At 40.9% G+C, this 21,887-nt stretch overlaps 3 protein-coding genes across 3 annotated transcripts in view; 2 read left to right on the plus strand and 1 right to left on the minus strand.

The window, feature by feature from the left end:
* Window positions 1-386: 386 nt before the first annotated feature.
* slc3a1 (solute carrier family 3 member 1) lies at window positions 387-8,808 on the plus strand (the record flags this gene model as incomplete). Its single annotated transcript, XM_079248475.1, has 10 exons — window positions 387-801; window positions 2,437-2,616; window positions 2,721-2,866; window positions 2,986-3,111; window positions 3,435-3,554; window positions 5,631-5,755; window positions 6,846-7,047; window positions 7,810-7,992; window positions 8,160-8,285; window positions 8,377-8,808. The coding sequence occupies 10 exons, from the start codon at window positions 387-389 to the stop codon at window positions 8,806-8,808; spliced, it is 2,055 nt and encodes a 684-aa protein (XP_079104601.1).
* Window positions 8,809-9,013: 205 nt separating this feature from the next.
* On the minus strand, window positions 9,014-20,765 carry prepl (prolyl endopeptidase like). Its single transcript, XM_079248967.1, has 15 exons — window positions 20,550-20,765; window positions 19,289-19,417; window positions 18,874-18,940; window positions 17,673-17,844; window positions 17,486-17,574; window positions 17,271-17,397; window positions 16,983-17,199; window positions 16,710-16,901; window positions 16,351-16,563; window positions 15,926-16,101; window positions 15,168-15,384; window positions 14,952-15,101; window positions 14,494-14,620; window positions 10,546-10,634; window positions 9,014-9,980 (listed from the first exon to the last, which is right to left on the minus strand). The coding sequence occupies exons 1-15, from the start codon at window positions 20,667-20,669 to the stop codon at window positions 9,903-9,905; spliced, it is 2,163 nt and encodes a 720-aa protein (XP_079105093.1). The 5' UTR covers window positions 20,670-20,765; the 3' UTR covers window positions 9,014-9,902.
* A 339-nt stretch (window positions 20,766-21,104) lies between these two features.
* Window positions 21,105-21,887, plus strand: part of camkmt (calmodulin-lysine N-methyltransferase) — a 130,214-nt gene continuing 129,431 nt past the window's right edge. The window contains exon 1 of the mRNA XM_079249256.1: window positions 21,105-21,385. Within this exon, the coding sequence (XP_079105382.1) occupies window positions 21,146-21,385 (240 nt within the window). The 5' untranslated portion in view covers window positions 21,105-21,145. The remainder of the gene's footprint in view (window positions 21,386-21,887) is intronic.

Consider the following 21,887-nt stretch of genomic DNA (forward strand, 5'->3'; position numbering starts at 1 on the left):
TATTTGTTTTACTTGTTTTAATATATGTAAAGAACTTTGACCTGTTTTTTGAAAGGTGCTATATAAATAAATAAATATAGTTGTGATTCAACCTGTGCAAACTTTGAGATATTTTCACATTGCTTTGGAGGGAAGAAGTGCCTCTTGCTCTGCAACAAGATAAGAAATGCTAATCTGTAACCAGTCCTCTCAGTTGCCCAGTTTCAGCCTTTCCCACATTCCACAGGTGGCAGTGGTGTGTGTTTGTGTGTGTGTGTGTGTGTGTGTGTTTGAGTGGGAAGCATAGGAGTCTGCAGCTTTTGTACTCTGACCCTCCCACAGCTGACAGGCTCGTCTGAACTTGGCCAGTTTTGTTGCTCAGATTTTGCAGTAAACATCTAAAAGAGATGAGTCTTAAAGGCGACAGCGGTGGCGTGGAGCTGGCGGAGTGCATCAGAAACCCGGCTTACCGGGATGCAGACGGCGGTGAGTCGGCGGCTGACACCGCAAGCAGCTCGGAGCCCGCGGCCAAGCTGGACTCCGCCGCGGTGAAGCTGGACCCGGAGTACACGCAGGTCAAACCGTACGCGGGGATGCCGAAGGAGGTGCTGCTGCTTTACTCCTCCCGGGCTCGGTACCGGGTCCCCAGGGAGATCCTGTTCTGGCTGACGGTGTGCTGCACGCTCGCGCTGCTGGCCGTCACCATCAGCATCATCGCGCTGTCCCCGCGGTGCCTGAGCTGGTGGCAGGTCTCCCCGGTCTACCAGGTCTACCCCCGCTCCTTCAAGGACTCGGACGGGGATGGAGTCGGAGACCTCAGAGGTAGGATGTCCTTCACCATGAGGTGAAGGTGAATTAGCAAGTAGCCTTTTTCCATAAAGAATAACTCATGTACCCAGGGCCGGATTAAAAGTGCACAGGCCTCTGGGCCCAGAGTGTTCCAGGGGGCCCCCTTACCCACCGATGCAGAGAGCAGACGTAATTTCAATCCATAAACAAAAGTGAGGGCAGAACTCACAATGCAAACCAAGGGGTATAAATATACAGAAAAAGAAACTAGACACAGGTGAAACAAATCAGAAAGTCAAACCAGGTGAACTAATGAACAGGAACCTAGACATGAGAGAAGTAAACAAGGAAAACTACAAACCAAAACAGGAAACCAGAAATAAGGAGATACAAAATATGATATCATGACATAATTCCCACTGGATAATCCGGCCTTGCCTATACCTAAAATCTGTATTTGCAGATAACAAAACGTTAAAAGAAGCAATTTTGCCCCTCAAATAAAACTTTTAAAGTAAAGTCATTAAACAAAAGTTTGGCACAGGCAGATGGAGTTCAGATAAGTTGCACTTATCACTGCTTTGCAACCATAGGCTGTCATGTGTTCAAAAAGCAAAGGTAAATAATTCACTTTAATCATCCATAAATCAACATTGTAAATATATTATTCAAATGGTCACTGTATGGCATATGCTGGGAAAATGAACATGACTGGTACTCCAAACAATAAAAAGCAGAGTTAGATGCAAAACCAAACAACAACAATACCCCCCCCCCCCCCCCCCTTCCTTTTTTTTTTTTTTTTAAATTTTTATTTAAATTTAGTATTGCTGCACTAACCAATTTAATGTTCATGCATCAAAAATATTGATCAAAGGGATTTTAATAATTTTAATTTGATTTGGTGCAAACTCAGAATCTGTGAAATATTTTAGGAACAACTGTGATCATTTTCAGTTTATTTAATCAACAAATGTGGAATAAAAAACAACAAGACATTTAACAAATATGGCTAATAATGGAAGAATAATGAAGGGATCTAGAGGAATTCCTGTGTGTAAAGAATAAAGGTGCATCGTGAATTATTTTGGGGGTGGATAACTATAAGGAAATTACAATATGGTTACATTGAAAAATGCTACTTGAAACTTTTCTGTTATACACTAATAGTGTATTTTGTGATCAGACAAATCAGTAATTCAGATTATTTTAGGATGAAATGGATGGTGTGTGTCCCAGACCCAAAATGACACCGAGCATCTATTCAAGTCAAAAAGCCAGCGTCCATGATAGCATGAGGCTGCGAGGCAACTTTAGAAAGTAGTAAAAGTTTCACCTGTTTTGTCTTGGATTGTGTTGCAGCTCTGAAAGGTGAAATCATGCTTGTTAATAAAAGAACTTAGACACAAACATGAATTATTTTGGTTTCATTCTGTCTGTAATGAGGTACAACTCAAACTAAATGTAAAGGTGTTTACATTTATAAAGAGAAAATTATTAATATTTTCATACATTCCCACCTTTTTGGATTTGAAGGTTCCAAATCCATTTCCACATTGTTGTTCCTGGAATGATTTGTACACCTTAACTCTGCAGCTACAGCATCAGGATTGGGTCTGTGGATCTTAGTGACCAGTTTTCAGCATTGTGATGTGTCCTGTCTGGCAGGAATTAAGGAACAGCTGGACCACTTCCTGTACCTGAATATCAAGTCTGTTTGGATCAGCCCTTTCTATCGCTCTCCCATGAAGGACTTCGGCTATGATGTGGAGGATTTCCGGGACGTAGATCCACTCTTTGGGACCATGCAGGACTTTGAAGAACTCTTGGCAGAAATGCACAAAAAGGGTGTGTACGTTCAGTCGGCTTGTTTCTGGGAAGGTGTGGAGGAGAGTATATCCCAGGGTTTGTTCAATGGCAGACTCAAATGGTCCGGTCTCTGTTCCCAACAGGTTTAAAGCTGATCATGGACTTCATTCCCAACCACACCAGTGACCGCCACCGCTGGTTTAACTTGAGTCGGACCAGAGATCCTCATTATGATGATTACTACGTGTGGGCTGACTGCAATGCTTCTTCCCCGAAGCCAAATAACTGGGTTTGTGTTTCTACTGGTGCATTCTACCATAAAGCTGTCATGAGTTGGAATTAAGATTTAAATAAATAATGCATCTTTTAGGGTTTGCAGACTGTTTTTCATTCTTTCGATTCATACAGGTGAGCATTTTTGGAAACTCATCGTGGACTTACGATGAAGTCAGAGGACAATGCTACCTGCACCAGTTCCTCAAGGAGCAACCGGACCTGAACTTCAGGAACGCAGATGTACGCCAAGAGATAATTGTAAGATTACTTCAGCTCATTTTACCTCAGCTGCTGATTTGCTTCTAAAAATGTGTTCTAGAAACTCAGACACACAATAATCTAGTATGTTTTCATCAGTTTTGTTCTCAAACTCCTGAGTAATCTGTGGCGGTGATGAGTGATAAAATGGTAACACATCAACATGCGTCAGAAAGCATGACAGGGTGTACCTGTGTGGACACCATGCTTTATTTTAAAACACATTTTCATGATAGATTTGTGCACTTTATTTTTATTTTTTACAATTTTTAGATGATCAGGTTTTAGATCATTTTAAATATTATTGTTTTGTTTTACTTCAGGATCTTATTCATTTCTGGCTGGAGAAGGGGGTGGATGGCTTCCGGATGGATGCAGTGAAGCACATCCTGGAGGCAACACACCTGAGGGATGAACCACAGGTGGATCCAAACAAACCACCTGTGAGTGTTTTTCTTTTTGGCACCACATAAAATCCAACCTCACACTTGGTCATCTAGGATGTTAAATTTAGTCTTATTATGTCTGTTCATTAATGTGCACTGACCCAAACAAATAGAAAAAAATCAAACACATGCATGTAAACACGCCAGATTGTTGTGTGTGTGTGTGTGTGTGTGTGTGTGTGTGTGTGTGTGTGTGGGGGGGGGGGGGGTTCACACAGGAAGTAATAAAATAATGCACAGTAATGTAAAAATTAACAATCACATTTGAAAATGTGCACACTGGCACTCCCATATTAGTGCACTACACAGTTTACACAACACACAGCAGTGGAGCCTTTCCCATTACCCTTCTATAAAACCTTTCCCATTCATATGCAACATATGAATATATCAGCATTTATAACATAATATCTAATGTGTGCAACGCTGATTTGACTATAGCCAGTCTTTCAACTGAGTCTTAAAATGATTATATGTTGGAGAATCTCTGAGTGTTATTGGCAGGCTGTTCCATTTGTTCCCACCTCGGATAGACAGGCCCGTCTGACCAAAGGCGGTGGGTGTGTGGGGTATGATCAGATCTCCTCTGGTGGTGGCTCGTGTTGTTCCTCCGAAGTTTTCTTTACATTTGATAAAATCTTTTAATGGTCTGTAAAATGAAATAAGGTCTACTTGTTGAATGGTGGAGGAGGATTAAAACTGTGCTGTAGTACACTTGGCACTAATCAGCAAAATGTACATATTTTTTGTTAACATAAAGAGTTAAAAACCCTCATTTCTTTGCTACAAGTTCTCCGGCTTTTTGTGTTAAATTTTAATTCCCGCAGCCAATAACTTTCACTGCTCAAAGTTCAGTTTGGTTTACAATCTTTGCTATAACCTTTAGTTATATAATCATCGTTTTATTCTCCTGACTCATACATGACATGTCAGAGTCCAGATTTAAACAATGTGATTCAAGGGCAGAAACAGTTGCAGCGACTGAAACAGTACTTCCAGTGCCGGCTGTTAGAACAAACAGAATCACCAACTGAGTGGGATATTTCACACCGTACATGTGCTGTTAATTGTTTATCTTTAGCTTAAATGTCAGGCTCATGTTGTACCCTTCAGAATAAAATACTGTTTTTTTTTGTTTTTTTTTTTTTTTTCAATTCAAAGAGTTCATGACACACACTGACTTAAGCTCAGTAAAAAAGAGTTTTTGTTCCACAGAGACGAGGGTTGTTTCTCACAGAGGAAAGATTAGTACAAAAGAAGCATATTTTAGAGGATTAGCAAATCATTGGGATTTACTAACTACTGCAGGGTAATGCTATAATACTGGGACTGAGTCAAACTTAGAGGCATGCTCCCTGATTCTACATCAACTTATATCTATAGACTAGAGTCAGAGTTTAGGGAGTCAGATAGTTAAAGATTGAAAAGTGCAAAATATAAACAGCTGTATATGTGCAGCTGTGTATTTCTGTGTGTATTTGTGTTGTCACTGCTTTAGTGTGTTAGTGCAGATTTAAAGTCAGAGTGACTGCTGATTGAATGGCTTACCTTTCTGCTCCACATGAGCTCAGTGATTGTAGTTTCTCTCGAAACAAAAAGACACATAAAGTGTTATTTTGTGTCCCTGAATAAAACATTCAGATCTCGAGTTGATTCTTCAGCAGTTTCAGTACGGCGAGTTCAGGAACCCGGTACCCGATTTTAAGACAGATTTTAACTCATAAAAAAAATCTCATATCAGGTTGTTCTAAAATAAAGACAGAGCAGAACTTAAGTATGAACATTACTCTCACGTACAAGTAGTTCTTGTCTTTGTGTATCTGGTTTTTATCTACCTTCCTAATGTCTGGGCTGTTAGTAGACTCTGTGCTTTTGGCACGAGAAGGGAATAGATTAAGAGACAAGCTCTCCTCACTCCCTGTAGGGAGGAAAAAACACCAGAACTCTCCACATCCCATTACAGAACGTTACATGAAACACTACTCAGCAGCTCTACTAAAAGATCCTTCAGCAATATCTGAACTCGGACCGAAACAGATCTATAACTGTCGTCATGACATCATTTCTTTTCAGGAGCTCGTTACTACAGAGTGGGACCTTTATCACGACTACACCACCAGCCAGGTGGGCTTACATGACCTGCTGAGGGACTTCAGGGCAGAGATGGACGCCTACAGTAATGAGCCTGATAGATACAGGTACTGAGCCTGTTTGGTGAATTATTAGAGACCAAGACTCATCATGGTGAAGCTTAATCAATGTGCTTCACATTTGATGACTGTGTAATTAGCGCTATTAATTTTGAAACAACCCTTTTATTTTCCCACATAAATCAGCCTCTTTTTTTGTAGCTCTGTCTCACAAGCTCTCAGTGATGACAAAGTTGCATTTACATAAATGCTTTGACATTTATTTGTATTTTAGCATTAAAACAACAAATTTTATAGGTTGTAAGACTCCCTTATCACTTATGTTCTTTGGAATTGAAAAGCCTGACGTATGAAATAAAAACATTATTTATTTTGTTACTTGGACTTTTTAACTGGCCCTTTCAATAAAACCCACCCTTTAAATGGAAAACAATCTGCATAATAACTGAAGGAAACTACTGAAAAGGAGTCCTTGTTGACTGTTTTTAACTGCAAAACATCAGTAAAGTTATGAGATATATGTATTAAACTGCATGTAAAATAAATTTAAGGAATGTTTTCATTCAGTCTAAGTGATGCAGAAGTCTCAAATGTGTATGAAATATGATTCATTTGGAATTACAGGTCAAATTATTGTTTTGTTTTGTTTTTTTTAGTGATTTTTCCCTTACATATGACCAAAAACTGAAACATAAAAGTGAACTTTACGGAGGGAGCTCATGGCGATGTTAGAGGAGATTTAAGTCTGAAATTATAAATGCTCTAAGCTACGACTTGTGTTTAGCAATTTCTCTCCCTTTTATTTTGTAGTTGCAATTTTTTATATATGATCATGTGACATATTGGCACATAAATGCCTTCACAAGCAGGAAATCCCTCATGCTCCGTTGTGTTTCATATCAAATGTCTCATGAGTACTTCTTAATCACAACTACTCAGTCTTACAACCCGCATCTTCAGTCAAAAGATCAAAGATAACTTATGTTGAATTAAGACATAAAGCCCACACAAAATAAAATATTGTATTAGAAAACAGGTTTAATAAATCCATCACAAAGAGCCAATAAACTTCAATGCCTGATTGATGGAAGTCATCACCGTTTTCAGTTTGTTGTACGGCGCATCCATGTCTCTGCAGGTTCATGGTGACGGAGTCATACGATTACCACGAGGTGGAGAAGACCATGATGTATTACGGAACCCCCCTGGTTAAAGAAAGTGACTTCCCCTTTAACTTTTACCTGCTGGACTTGCCTCATAACACCAGCGGCCTGTGGGCTAAGCATCTGGTGGATCTCTGGATGTCCAACATGCCCAGAGGAAAATGGCCCAACTGGGTGGTGAGTCGCCTCGCAAATGTTAGCGTAACAGTTTGACAGGAAAAAAAAAAGAAAGATGGACCTGCTGTATGTGCGTCTCATTCATGCTTTTTGCTCTCATGTTTGTTTTCCTCCATGTGTTCATAACTACAGTTGTGCTCATATTTATTCATCCCCTTTCATTAAAGAAAAAGCTTAATTGAGTGGAAGCAATAAAAAACAAACAAACAAATTGGTCCGGACAAATTAGAGCACTTTTCTGTTGAACAGTGGGACTAAATACCTGTCAACAGGTCCAGAAGTCTGACTGAGAGGAACAGAAAACACCTGACTGTAGCGAAAACGTTAAAGGATTGTTCAACTAAATATTACTTTATGACTGATGTAATATGTAATAATTTATCTTATTTGTTTGCTTTAAAAAAAAAAAAAAAAAATTCTATTGAACCAGAACTAGAAAATAATGTAATGATTTTCATAAAATTTTTATTTATTATTACTTTAGTCAATTTCAGCTTATTTTACAGACAGCTGTTTTTTTTTCCTTCTTTAATGAAAGGGTATGAATAAATATGAGCACAACTGTATGTTTCTATAATTGCTTTCATCCAACGCAGAGAAACACCTTTCCAGATCAGACTGAAGAAAACTTCTTTACTTATTTACTATAAGTTTACTTATTTACTCCTTGATGTCAAATGAACCCAAACTGCAGCTTTCTTTCTTCCATGTCACTCAAAACATCCTCGTCTGTTTTCCCTGCCTCTCCTGCACCGTTATCAGGTCGGGAATCATGACAGGCCGAGAATTTCTTCCAGTGCTGGTCCGATCTACGTTCGCGTTATCAACATGATGCTGCTGACCCTCCCTGGCACACCCACCACCTATTATGGCGAAGAGATAGGCATGGAGAACATTAATGTGACAGACAGTCAGATACAGGATCCTGCTGGCAAATACAACGCGGTCAGTGCTTTAATTTTACAACGCAGTAAAACAAACACGCCTCGCTCATAAAAGACGACCACTTTAATTATGCAACAGCTTGGCAACAAGAACTGCATGCAGTGGAACTGCTGGGAAACTCAGCAGAACTGTGTTCTGACAGAGTTTTTCCTTTGCTTTTGCTGCAGAGTGCCAGTCGTGACCCTGAGCGCTCTCCAATGCAGTGGAACGATGACATGAATGCAGGCTTCAACAACAAAACCAACGTCACTTGGTTACCTGTACACCCTGATTATGAAAGCGTCAATGTGGAGGTGCGCCGCTCTCTTGTGCACGTTCAACACGTAAAACAGATCTGACCGGAGACGAGTCCACTTTATCTTTTTGGTTATGCATCTTTTCTAGGTCCAGAAGAAAGACGATGGTTCTGTCTTGGCTCAGTATCGTTTCCTGAACAGCCTGCGCCAGTCTGAGCTCCCCTTCCAGCGCGGGTGGTTCTGCTACGTTCATGCTGATGCTAGTGTCTTCTCTTACCTCAGAGAGCTTGATGGACACAAAGAAGCTTACCTCGTGGTGCTTAACTTTGGGAAACAATCCGCCACGACAGATCTATCGTCAGCTCATGAGTTACCCAACCAGCTGAAGGTGCTGATGAGCACAAACCCGCTTCATGATGGAAAGGTGTTTCAGAAGTCTCTCATCCAGACAGAAGCCGGAGAGGGTTTGCTCATTCAGTATTCCACCGACACTCGCTTTCACCCCAATCATCCTGCAGAGTGCTACGTCTCTGAGAAGGCTTGTTATATGGAGACTGTTGGCATTCTTTATAAATGCTGATATAAATGGATGAACTGGATGCAGTCGTTACAACCATAGACATACTTGCAGAGATTCTTTAATGTCTCTTTTAAAAGGGACTTCTGTCATAAAATAAAGCAAATGACAAATGAATTTGCTGCTGTTAACATTTATTTTTGGGCAGGATTCACAAAGAAGCGAGGGATTAATGCCTCTGTGGCCTGTTGCACTCACAAAATAACACACAAGCATAACTGTGTCAACCTTAAGCGGCAACCTCTGGCGGTTAAAAGTGAAGCCTATGCGGAAGTGCATAAAACTGCAGTTCTCCCTTCATCCACTAGGGGCTGCAAAACAGAGCAAATCCCCATAGACTCCCATGTTAAAAAGGCCAACTTCAGGCAGAAATAAACATGTTTACAGCCTGGTTCAAAAGTCCACTTTCGGTTTAATAGGTCAGGTTTACCTTCATGACCACTGTGGGGGGAGTGAATTTTTTTTCTAACTCACCCATTTAAAAGTATTTTAATCTCGAAGTTCGGCATATTTAGGGGCGTGTCCTTTTGATTGACAGGTACCAATCTCCCGCTTCAAGTCAGAAGAACGTAGAACAACCGCGGTTTTTAGTCGGTTAACAACGTGACTTAGCTTTAGCTCGCTTACCTCCGTTAGCTGGTTAGCTCCCGTTATCTCCAGGTTAGTTCAGTTAGCTTTTAGCTACAGAAAGCTTGGAGTTCGCTCAATGTCAATCATTCACAGCCCCCCTCTCAGCTCTACCTCTTCGCCCATATTTGTATTTTCTGGGCGAGACGACACGCATGACGCTGCCAAGATGGTGATGGTAGGAACCGCCCACCGAGCTTCAATTCAGCTCTTCAGAAACCTACAGGTGACATCACGGAGGCTCCATTCATCTCTATATACAGTCTATGGTCTACCTCCACTGCCACCTGGAAAAGTTTAACTCTTCTCCACTTCCCATCACAAGCTATGCTAGCAAAGTGAGACAACAGGTCTGGAATTCTATTTGGCAACACAAAGACCCGGTCATCACTGTCTTCAGTCTTTTCCAGCAGTAACGATCAATGTTTGGGGATTAGTTTCCATTCCCGACCGCCTCAGTGACAACACTGCTATCGCCTCATCTTGCGTGTGGGTCGGGGAGGGTCCAGGCCCAGCTCGCTGTATAGAAATGCAAGCTTGAGGGCTTCCTGCAACAAAAAGTACAAATATCTCAAATCTACCATATAGTGTGTAACATGAAGGCTTTAAATAATCAGGCACTGATCAGATCTGATGTTTCTTTAGAACATATCTTGGTTTGAGACGATACCAAAGACCCATAAATATGATGACATGAAGGAATGGCAGTATTTAATAGTCTAAGACCTTGTTGGATCCCAGTTTTCTGAGAAACAAAAGGACCAGAATTGTGATGTCTGTCCCACACAGCTACTATTCACGTTGCTGCTGGCATATTTAGAGCCTCCATGTTTAAGGTTCCAGCTGATAAAGCAAGTTGTGTCCATCCTTGCAGACCGGTGTTGGAAGGTCTTTTTATAATCAGTATAAAAACAGTTTAAGTGTGTGTGGAAGCAGTTTTTATTACTCTAAACAGTGCTTTAAAACTTCTCATTCCTTCCACCTCTAAGAATACAAAAACATGATTTCACAGTGGATTAAATATCTTTTGTTGTTGTTGTTACATTCGAAGGCTCACATTTAAAGCGAGTTTTTCTTTCTTGTGACCTCTAAAATCTCCGTAGGACGTCTTACCTCCTCCAACATCAGCTCCAAATTGTCTGGTCCAAGGTGGTTTCCTCCAGGCTGGATATTCACAACGATGTTTGCTTCTGGTTTACCTTCTAAAAGAAATGCAAAGACAAAGAAATCAAGGGCAAAATGAAGGAAGACATAGAAATAAAACCTCCTCTTGCAGATAATTTTTTTTTATTGCACTGCACATCCAGTATCGTCTGCTCATCTTCCGTCTTCCCTCTAACCTCCATCTTTTCTTCCATTCATTCATTCGCCCATCTGATTTCGCCCCCTTTCCCAACCCGCTCTGTATTATCCATCTTCCTTGTCTCTCTGGTATGGACTGTTTCACAAGTGTGGTCTTGACCTTGACAGCTCCCAGCTTGTGCTGTCTAATCTCTTGCTCTGATACACCATCTCTTTTACCATGCTAATGGGCCTGCCCACCCGCCTAGAAGCGTCTGTGCCATCAGCACTTTATCAAAGGCTCCGGAGAACAGAGACAGATTAGGGAGACATATACACACATATACAGACACTGAAGCTGCCTGGTGTGTGTGCGCGTGAACAACAGAGGCGTGAAACGGCGAAGGAGGCAGATAATGTGTGCATCTGAAACGGGAAGAGAAGAGCCAGAGCGAGAGAGCCGTGTAAATAAGGAGTACCGCCAACTTGGTGAAGAAAGATTATAAGTGAGAGGGAGAAAGAGCTTGTCTGGGGGAATGAGAGCAATTAGCTGACACACACACACACACACACACACACACACACACACACACACACACACACACACACACACACATTTGAAGGCTTACCACAAGGTCACCTAGCTATACTTTGAAAGCACATCCCCAGACAGACACCCATACATCTATTACTGCTGCTTCTCCTGACACGCACATTGACACTACTTCAGGGAGATGACCCTGAGCTGTTAAAACCTCTGCTGATGCAGAAATTACAGCTAAAAGAAAGTGGAAGATCCATGTGGAATACAGAATTCCATTAGGAATAAACCCAGACAAACACACACACACACACACACACACACACACACATCAAATAAAGATGCATACATAAAGTCAGGTGTGTTGGACTGAACTTAGAATTTTAGGTGAAAAAGTATCTGAAACTAAAGTAATTATTTAAATAAACGCAACTACAAACGTCCAAGAAAAATCCATTTGAGAAAAATGTATACATTGCAGTGATTTTTTTTTTTAGATTATATATTTTTTCAATTCTGCTATTTGCAGAAAATGATCTGTGGAAAGTCAAAGTTTGTGGTTCGGAGGCATTTATCTCAGAGACTTGTAATGTGACTATTCTACAACCACACAGTCATCCTTTAAAGCTTCTCGGCTTTTTTTCAGTTACATGATTAATTAGACGAGTCTTCTGCTGGCATGAAAACGCTCTGATTCATCAGAGTAACGATGGCGGACCGCTCTGTGTCCATGTGCTTTCTGACTGTTTAATTAAAATGAGCATTTTAACCTGTCAGTTCAGGCCATTGTGGTGTGTGTCTACAACGTTGTTTAGTTTTAGTTTAGATCAGGCGTGTTCAGCTCTGGGCCACAATCCTGCAGGCTTTGGATGTAACCCTGAGTCACTGTGCTGAAGTTCACATGCTGTTAGATGCATTTGATTTGAGTCCGGTGTGCTGAAGCAGGAATACACCAAGGACTGATTTTGGACAGCTTGGCAAGCCAGACTCTCTCGTTGTACCAGTGAAGTCTGGGGACTCATTTGCATCAACAGATTTCTAGGGTGGGACAAACAAGGCTGGTGACGTCAGTAAAGCAGCAGCCTACAATGTCCGGAAGTGTTCAGTAGACTGAACAGAAGAAAATAAACATGGCGTGCAGTACAGAAGACGAAAATGACCTGAGTCGCTCTGTATTGAATACAGAGAGCACTCCCGTCTGGCGTGCCAGGCTGACGTTACCGGTCATTTAAAACAGCGTTCTAAATTACCAGAATGTTTTAAAGAATACATGGTGATGCAAGGCGAGAGGCAAGAGTCTCCTCAGATCAACCAATCAGAGTGGCCGGTTTGTTAAAGACCAATGTGAATCTCCGTGAGGAGAAGGGACTCCAGACTGAGTCGCACTGTGTTGAATATATAGAGCACTCCAGTCTGGTGTGCCAGGCTAGACTTTGGACACCCCCTTGTTTAGTTTATTTCATTCATTCATTGTCCTAACCGCTTAATCCAATGAAGGGTTGCAGGGAAGCTGGAGCCTATCCCAGCAGTCTTTGGGCGAAAGGCAGGGTACACCCTGGACAGCTCGTCAGTCCATCGCAGGGTCACACAGAGACAAACAACCACTCACGCTCAGACTCACTCCTATGGGCAATTTAGAGTAACCAATTAACCTAACATGCATGTCTTTGGACGGTGGGAGAAAGCCGGAGTACCCGGACAGAACCCACGCATGCATGGGGAGAACATGCAAACACCACACACAAAGGTCACTGTCCAAACCTCACCCCAGCCAAGTATCAAACCAGCGACCTTCTTGCTGTGAGGCCACAGTGCTAACCACTATTCCACCGTGCAGCCTATAGTTTATTTCAAACATGTAATATGTAAACAAAACAATCATGTAAATAACAATAAAAAAAATAATTTATAAATAAATAAACTAAAACCTACATATTCTGTTTACAAATCTGCAAATGAGTGAGAGCAAGTAGAAACTTCAGGAGTAATAGTAACTAAATGCCTGCACCCAGAGTACTGTGGTGTAACAAGATGCTCAAAGATCATCACTTTACCTGTCAGTCTGCACATGCAGGATGGAATCCAGTTAGTTAGACCTGCACATTCAGCTCTACCCATTAACAGATACGTTAAACAACACAATGCTGCGGACTGTGTGAGAAAATATTAATGTCATTCTGATGATTTTAACTTGCTTTATGTACATGTAAGTACAGCTAAAAATGTTGCACAGGCCTTGTCTCTAAGTTACTTTTGATTTTGTTACAGAAATCAAGTTGCAGACAGTATTAATAAGCTGCTTTTCAGTCACAATTTCTTCCCTGTTTAATGTTTGACAAAGGAATAAGAAACTATGTGAATGGGAGCAGATATACTGGGAACTTGGCCATATTAAGATACACTTATGTGGTTTTTACACACACAAAAAAGCAAGACAATAAACCCGCCCAAAACACTAAACAAACAAACAAAAAAAAGGACAAAATCAAGGAATTGAGATATTGTGTGATAGAGCCACAGAATTGTGCTTGAACTCTTCACTGTTCATGCAGGAGTTACGGCTGCTACTTTCTCCACAAGAAGCGAGAACTTTTTTCTTGTTCCCGAGACCCTGAGAAGAAAATGTCGTCATTTCGTCTCCCAGACGTGTTTGAAGACATTTCTCGAGAAAGCATGAAGCGAAATGTTGCTTCTGCATTTTTCGCTGATGCAAATAAAACGGATTGTTTTGACAAACAGCTGATCAAGGTGCTGAGAAAGTCAGAACATGTTGCATTTAAATATATGGACCCAGCCACCCTGCTGGGAATGAAGATTTAAGTGAAATATGAAATAAGGTTTATTGCACATAACAGCAGACATCACCGCCTGGAGTGATCCTGCCCCGTTGCAGACGAAGCTTCTTGTGGAGGACGATCAGACCAGGCAAAAAAATTATTTTTTTTTCATCTTCTTGCAGCTTCGAGATCAAGAACAAAGTTGTCGCTTCTCGTGAAGGATGTAACAAACTTTAATCAACTGTAACTCCATCGTCTGAGTGTTAAAATATGATTTCAAGAAACTCCATTTTCTATCATCTTGGTTGGACTAACATCCAGGATGAAAGTCTGGTTTTGTTCAGACAATAAGTTTATTCCTACTGTCATGTAAACAAACTGCGCCTTCAGTCTTGTAGCTGATCAGTGGATGTATCATCATAGTGAAAAACTGATCAAGGTATCGTGTGAGTGTCGACGTACCGGATTTTGGCTTCATGCTGAAGTGTGAATAAACTGCTTTCTTAAGACGTTCAGCATATTTGAGGACACCTGCCAGAGGAACCCTGGCATCACCACTGTAGGCTGTCAGCAGCATTGATGGGTAGCGCTGCCTCCCAAAGGACATGTTCAAAGACAAAAACAACCAGATTTAATTAGAATGCTGAGCAAAAGTTATTACTTATCAAATATCCCTTGTAGTCACATCCGTCCTTTGGTAAACATTGCTTTCACCTCTAACTGAATCAGAGCTATTCATGCTCAGCTCTGGTTTAAATAATCAAAAATATCATGCTAAAACAGCTTTTATCTTCAGACTTTATTCATCATCACCTGGTAAATGTATTTAGCAGGAAAACTTGCAGCATCTTCACAACCATAAAACAACAAAACGACATTATTTGTATCAGCTGTAGAAGAGAATTTTCCTCTTTGGCTACCTGTGGGGTTATGTTCTGAAGGGGACAGTAGGAAGAGATGATACGTCTGTGTTCTGGATTTCCCACTGGGTCGCCCCATTCATCTATGTCCTCCAAAGTCAGAGGCAGGCTGGGGTCCTCCATAGTTCCCAAAACATCCAGAAAAGGAGCCTGAACACAGAAAGAGATGTCATAACCTTGCACATAAACAGGTAGAGCTAAGCTTCAGCCTCTTACCTGCAGTGTGACGGCCTGCAGCAGGTTTGGGTGTCTGTTGCACAGGGCTCCCACTGGGACAGCACCAGCGCTGCAGGCTGTAAGGGCAGTTAGGGAAGGGGAAGAGATTTCTATAGAGAAAAGGTGTTGGAGACAAGCTTGGAGATCCTCAATTGGCTTGTGCTTCCCTTCCACCTGGGCTTGTCTCTGCCATGACAGGCCGCACTCCCCTCCACCTCTAAAGAAAATAAAGGTAGACTTTCAGAACTTTGTTAGCCTGCTGATATTCCCACTTTAACTGCAGGAACAGTCTCAAGGGATGAGTCTTTCTTTAACTGGATGCTTTTTGATGGCAGGAATGAGGAAGTAGACAAATGGCTGATACCTAGTCATAAAGCTTTTCATTTAAGATGTGAATGGACATCGAGAAAAGAACAAAAGGTAATGTAATAAATGCTATTTTTGTGATGCAGCTTCCACATCAGTAACAACGCACACATGTAAATACACGTGCTTCCATGCCTTCCTGTGACAAAGGGAAGACTGCATGCAGCTGAAGTGCACGTCCGTCTTTTCCCTGCTGACCATCGAGGAGAGATTCCCTTTCACACTTCAGTAGACACATTTGACAAATTTTCACAGGATTTTTTTTCTTCTTCTGTGGACTTGAAGAAACTGTCTGAAGAAACATTTCAGCTCCCAGAAAAGAAGACAGCAACCCTCAACCCTACTGACTGCTCCGAGTAACTTTTTAAGTTGTTGGAAGGGTAACGCGTTACCTGATGTGACAATAGGCCAGAGCCCAGCCCAGCTCCAACAACAGTCTTTTCTCTGGGCAGAACGCCATGCTGAGATCGCGACCGTAAGCTCCATAAACGTGAACCAGCAAAGGAACCTGTTTTAGATCCTCCATTGGTCCTGCATGAAACAGTGTCACTGGCACCAAGGTGCCATCCTGCAAAGGCGAACAGTGGGAGAATTTTTCAGACTGTATGTGGTGACTTTAATATTTAAATGAACATTAAAGAAAAGTTTTGTCTACATCATCACTTGCTGACTCTGTGTGGTGCATATCTGTGCAGCGCTGGCCAAGTGTAACAAGAGCTCTATCAGCAGACATCTGAGAGTTATAACAAAATGCTTCCCTCCCTGCTGATACTGTTACAGTGTGTGTGCACGTGTCTAATAGATCAGGTGTTCTCACTTGGCTGCAGGCCTCCAAGCGTGTGGTGATACACTTGGCTTGGCTCTCAGGGAAGGACCCATCTTCAGAACCTGATAAAAGAACCCCTCTTTCAGGGTCTAGACAGTATGGCACCGGTGTGTGGACTGGAGATGATACCAGGAATTCTAACACATGTTGTCGGTCAGCAAAACCTGGTTTCTTGGTTTCAATGGCACACGCCCATGGGGGGAGCTTAGGAGTGAGCGTAGAAATACAAAAGTAAGAGCCAGAAAACTAAATGGAAAAGGACAAGATGCCGATTTATTGGGACACTAATAATCAAGCACACTCAAACTGAGTTAACCCACCAGTTTACCCATTACATCCGCCACACTAACCTGTAAAACACACGCTTCTTTGGGTTGAGTCAGTGGGACCACAATCAGAGCGAGTTCATTGGCTGGGGTTCTTGCAACCAACACGCAGTGGTTCCCAACCACATCCATGTCTTTGATTGCAGTGCCAGGGCTGGGAGCAAACAACGAGACCCAAGAAGCCATAGACGGCTCTGAAAGGGTGGCCTGCACCACCTAGGAAACAGAACAATAAATCATTTTCATGTTTCTATCCTGCATCCCATGAACAGTATGTAACTATGCTAGAAGGACTACCTCATATTCTTGCCCCGGCCCTGTGTTTGCTAGTATGATTAGCCGTCTTCTCCAGTGCTCCACATGGTAGAGTAGATCCAGCTGGCGAGGCTGAACCACAAAAGGTTCCAACTGGGATGCTGCTACGTCACTTAGCAGCACCTCTGAACTGGTTCTGCTGCTGCAGTTGATGGTCAGGATCTGCCGGTCTCTGGACAGAGCGACTTCCACAAACACGCTGGGAAGATGTTGGGCTTAAAATCATGACGTCGCCACCAGAAAACACTTAACTTGCTACACTGCACTTACTCTGGCTGAGTTTCTTCATACACAGAGGTTATCTTCTCTCCACTGGAGGTCAGATTCAGACGAAACACCGTGCTGGAACGCAGACCTTCCAGAGTTGTGTAAAACAGGACCTCATCTGTGGCCCACTCTAAACCCATGCATCCAAGTAAACATACATCATTGTCATTTTATTTTAGCAAACAATCTGATACCTGCTGCAAAATATTTCACTTTACCAAAGCTGAAGACTCTGTTCAGGGTGACCATGATGTGTTGGGGATCCAGAGGGAGAGATTTTCTCTGTCCAAGTCTCACAACCACACACCTTGTTTACCACAGCAGAATTAGTCATCTTCAATTAAATTAGAGGGACAGTCACAGCTTAGATAAAAGAGAAGCACTACTTCTTTATGCTTAATTTACCTCAACTCTTCTCTGTGACTACATTTAATGGAGGCAGCGAGATGCTTTTCTTGTGGAGACAGACGTATTCTCTGGACAACCCACCGAAACTTCGGCTTCCTCTCAAGTCTTGTCTTCTCTTCTCCTCTACATACTAGCTCAAGATTTAGCACATTCTCTCGCTTCTGATCGACTGCAAAAAGGGAGAATGAAGAATGAGTCAAACAAATACGTCACAAAAAGTGATGAAATTAGCGTTTGGTGGATTATTTCTTTTCTTTTCTTTTTTTTAAATAAAAATTTATTTGTCAGGGACCGTGTGTAAAAACATTAACAAAAGATGCTTTACACCAGATTTCAGCCTCAGCTAGTTTCCATCTGCAGTGCCTGGGAAGGCAAAGTCATACCATTTTAAACGTATTTAAAAATCTCCAATAGCTGCACACTTCTCCACACGCTCAATATCATAAAAACAATTTTTTTTTATTATTATAAAGCTTCTTGGCAACAAATCTTACTGTTGAAACTGTTTTTTCCCTTTGAAGATGACACATTTATAACGAAAATGCATTTATGGGATGAGCAGAAGAGTTGAGAATGTGGGGGCATGCCCATGAAAAACTTGCAAAATCTTCGCTGCTTTTGCAAAACAGCTGATTTTGTTTGTGATTCTTATTTTACTTTTTGTTTTATTTATGGGATTGGATATAAAAGAAGCAACCTTTGTCATTTTGGGGGATAGAACTGCGCCCCAGACTGCGGGAAATATAGGATCAACACTGGTCTCTCTTGAAGTCTCTTTTCATCCAGATTTCCTCCAATGATGACAAGCGTTGTTTTCCAGTAGGAGAGATGCTGTCGCACAGCATCACACTGCCTCCACTAAGAGCAATTACCCTATCGGAGTCCAATCAGTCAGCGTAGCATTACGCATGTCTTCTTCCCACTTGGCCCTAATCCGACCTGACCGCTGCAGCAGGGTCCACGCTCACAGGTGCTGCACATCAGGCACCTGATTGTCAGTGTCGAGGATATCAGAAGCTCAAAACAACAATGAATAAAAGAATAAGCTGTTTGGCAACGGCAGAAAAGATCTGGCAAGTTTGTCATGGTTGCAACCCACAACGCTGCTGCTAATCCTACACAAACGCGCCAAAAAGCACTGAAGAGATTTTTTAAATTGATCAATTAAAAGTTATATCGCAGTAAATTTTCCGCTTACCCTGTTTTTTGTCCATTCTGTAGATGCCATCATCTTCAATGAAGTAGACATGGTGATGTCCACATACCTGTAATGTTATAAATCACAATAACAAAGGAAGAGAGAACGAGAGAAAAAGAAGTGTCAGACTCCTGGGTGAATGTAAGCAATGATTCAAATTGTATTTCTATTCCCAAACAACAAAACAAACTGTGTGCTTCTTACACCTCAAAGGTAATGCTGGTATGCTATAAGCAGTGTTCATGACATAAAAGTTAGTTTTGTGTTTATGACAGGTGTAGGCAGAGAGGGACTTTTGAGAAACTTTTATCTCATTATTAAAAAAGAAATTGTCATTTAAGTGAAAAAAAATCCATTAAAAGTGATGAGTTTATAATAAAATCACAAGGAAATGGTTCGGACCAGCAAACCTTACCACTGAGTGATCCGGTGTATTGGAGAAATTGTGGTATGATGCCTTTAGTTTCCTGATAAAATATTTCTGCAAGTCTTTGTACTTGTAAATCCCAGAAGTGACACGATCCGACGCTGAACCTGAAGTTTCCTGAAAAAGAGCAACTTGTAAATGATGTGTATTATATGTACATAATTTAAGCTTCAGTTAAAACAGCCATCGCTCTTGTAAAACAATGCAAAATAAAACATGGAGTTTAATAGTGACTCTTATTAAGATGGTACATTTGCAAACCTTTTTGTAAACAGATACAATTGTGCTCATATTTATTCATACCCTTTTATTAAAGAAGGAAAAAAAAACATCTGTCTGTAAAATAAGATGAAATTGACTAAAGTAATAATAAAGGTTTTATGAAAATCATTACAATATTTTCTAATTCTGGTTCAATAGTAATATTTTTTAAAAAGCAAACAAATAAGATAATTTATTACATATTACATCACTCATAAAGTAATATTTAGTTGAACAATCCTTTAATGTTTCCGCTACAGTCAGGTGTTTTCTGCTCCTCTCAGTCAGACTTCTGCACCTGTTGACAGGTATCTTGTCCCAAAGTTAAACACAAAAGTGCTCTAATTTGTCCAGGACCAATTCTTTTTTCTTTCTTCAACTCGATTAAATGAAAAAACAGTGTCTTATATGACTAAATTATATTTTTGCTAATTTTTAGTTATTGTTCCCTTTTTAAGTCTCCAGTTATTTGAGTGACTGTTGTAAATTCCGCCTTTTCTTTAATGAAAGGGGATGAATACATATGAGCACAACTGTAAATAGCTGGTGATTTAACGCATCATTGTATTTAAAGAAAAATAAACTTAAATAAGAGGATTAATCCGTTTTTACAAAATAGTTCAACTGGAATATTTCAACACGTAATATCAGAGTATAAAATTTTGTTTCTGTAGCTCTTTCATCATTGTACTGTGTTGTATGGATCAATATATCTTTCTTGCATCTAAAGTCTGGAGTGATCTATTAGACACGACAAGCAAAAAGCTTCAGCACAGCGATCAGCCTCAGCAGAGGGTCAGTTTCAGCCCTGCGCCCTGATCTGCGGCTTTCTACAAGAGAAGTTTTGTCAGTCTGGTGAAAAGACAACGTACTGAATAATGAATGAGCTTGGCAACGAGATGGCTAATCATCCTGCCAGTAATCTCACACCACACCAAGCCGCAGGTGAGTACAAACAGAATCTCTAATGTTTACTGTACAAACTTACCGACGTAAAACGCTTGACAGACAAGGAAACCCACGTTTTCTGTGCGACTTTCCAGAAATGTACGCGAGAAAATGCGGGGAAATGAGCAGAAGAAAACAGCAAAGACGACAAAAAGAACATTGCAACGTTTAAAAGGAAATGAGCGTGATATAATAGCCTGCTTAAGTACTGTTAAGTAATAATCTGGTACGACTTTGTACTGCGCGCTGTATTTACGACAGTGTTTCATGCGCCATACGATCATTTTGTTTCAACCTCTAATAATAACGATTTCGTTGCATTTTTACTGCTCTATCGTTAATAAACGACCAAAAGTTACCAGACATTTTTACACACGTGTATGTTTCCTAAACAAAAGCCGACTTGGTGACGTAGCCACACATTTCAGACTAAAGTAATCAAACACGATCATTCTAGGCTTGAAGTTAACACTGAAAGGCGAGTTCGATAGTTTCGGTAATTTTCTATTAATGTCTTAACTGGGAAAAGTGTACGGAAGTATCATGCGGCTGTAGGAGGTGTGACAGATTATTACAGTTTAAGCCATATCTGCCATCATTTCTGCGTTGTTGCAGTTATTGAAATATGCCTTATTTATGTTTTGTTCTCACTTATTCATGCCGATAACAGTTAAGACTTTTGTAGCCTGCATTTCTGGCCGACCGAACAAGGATTCTCACGATAAAATGGAGAAGAACTGCACCGGTACTGCAGAAAAAACCGAACCGGCTTCGCCTTTCAGAAGAAATCTTGATGAAGACACCTGCGGAGCTGAAACCCTCAACTCCCACAGAAGCAATGATGTCGCTCGAGCTAGATGGACACTACTAAGACAGGTATTTTAAGCAACTGGTTTATGAAATGAAATGAAATGAAATGAAAAATACTTTATTAATCCCCAAAGGGAAATCCAATATTGTAGTATATAATTAACCCGAGGAGCTCTTGTTCCGGAGGCTGCTGGCTGCTGGCAGGAATGATCTTCTGTATCTTTCAGTCTTACATCAGACCTGAAAAAGCCTCTCACTGAACACACTTTGTTGTTTCTTCACTGTGTTGTGGAGAGGGTGCTCAGTCTTTACACTTCCATTCTATCAAACCCCTTTTAAAATTGATATGTGGCTTCCAAAGAAAACAGACAAATTTTTACAAATATAAATTAAGAATTCAACTTAAATAGTTCTGTTTGACACCTGTATGTGAACTTGTAGATGTGTTTTTTTCTCACATGGTCAAACAAAAGGTAATTACAAGACTTTACAGTACTAAAAACAAAACAAACAGAGCACCATGCTCGAAAAGGAGAAGGAAAAAGAACATTTCTTGTAATATCTGGCC

This window comes from Telmatherina bonti (genome assembly GCF_933228915.1).
Source record: "Telmatherina bonti genome assembly, chromosome: 11".
In the NCBI taxonomy this organism is placed as follows: domain Eukaryota; kingdom Metazoa; phylum Chordata; class Actinopteri; order Atheriniformes; family Telmatherinidae; genus Telmatherina; species Telmatherina bonti.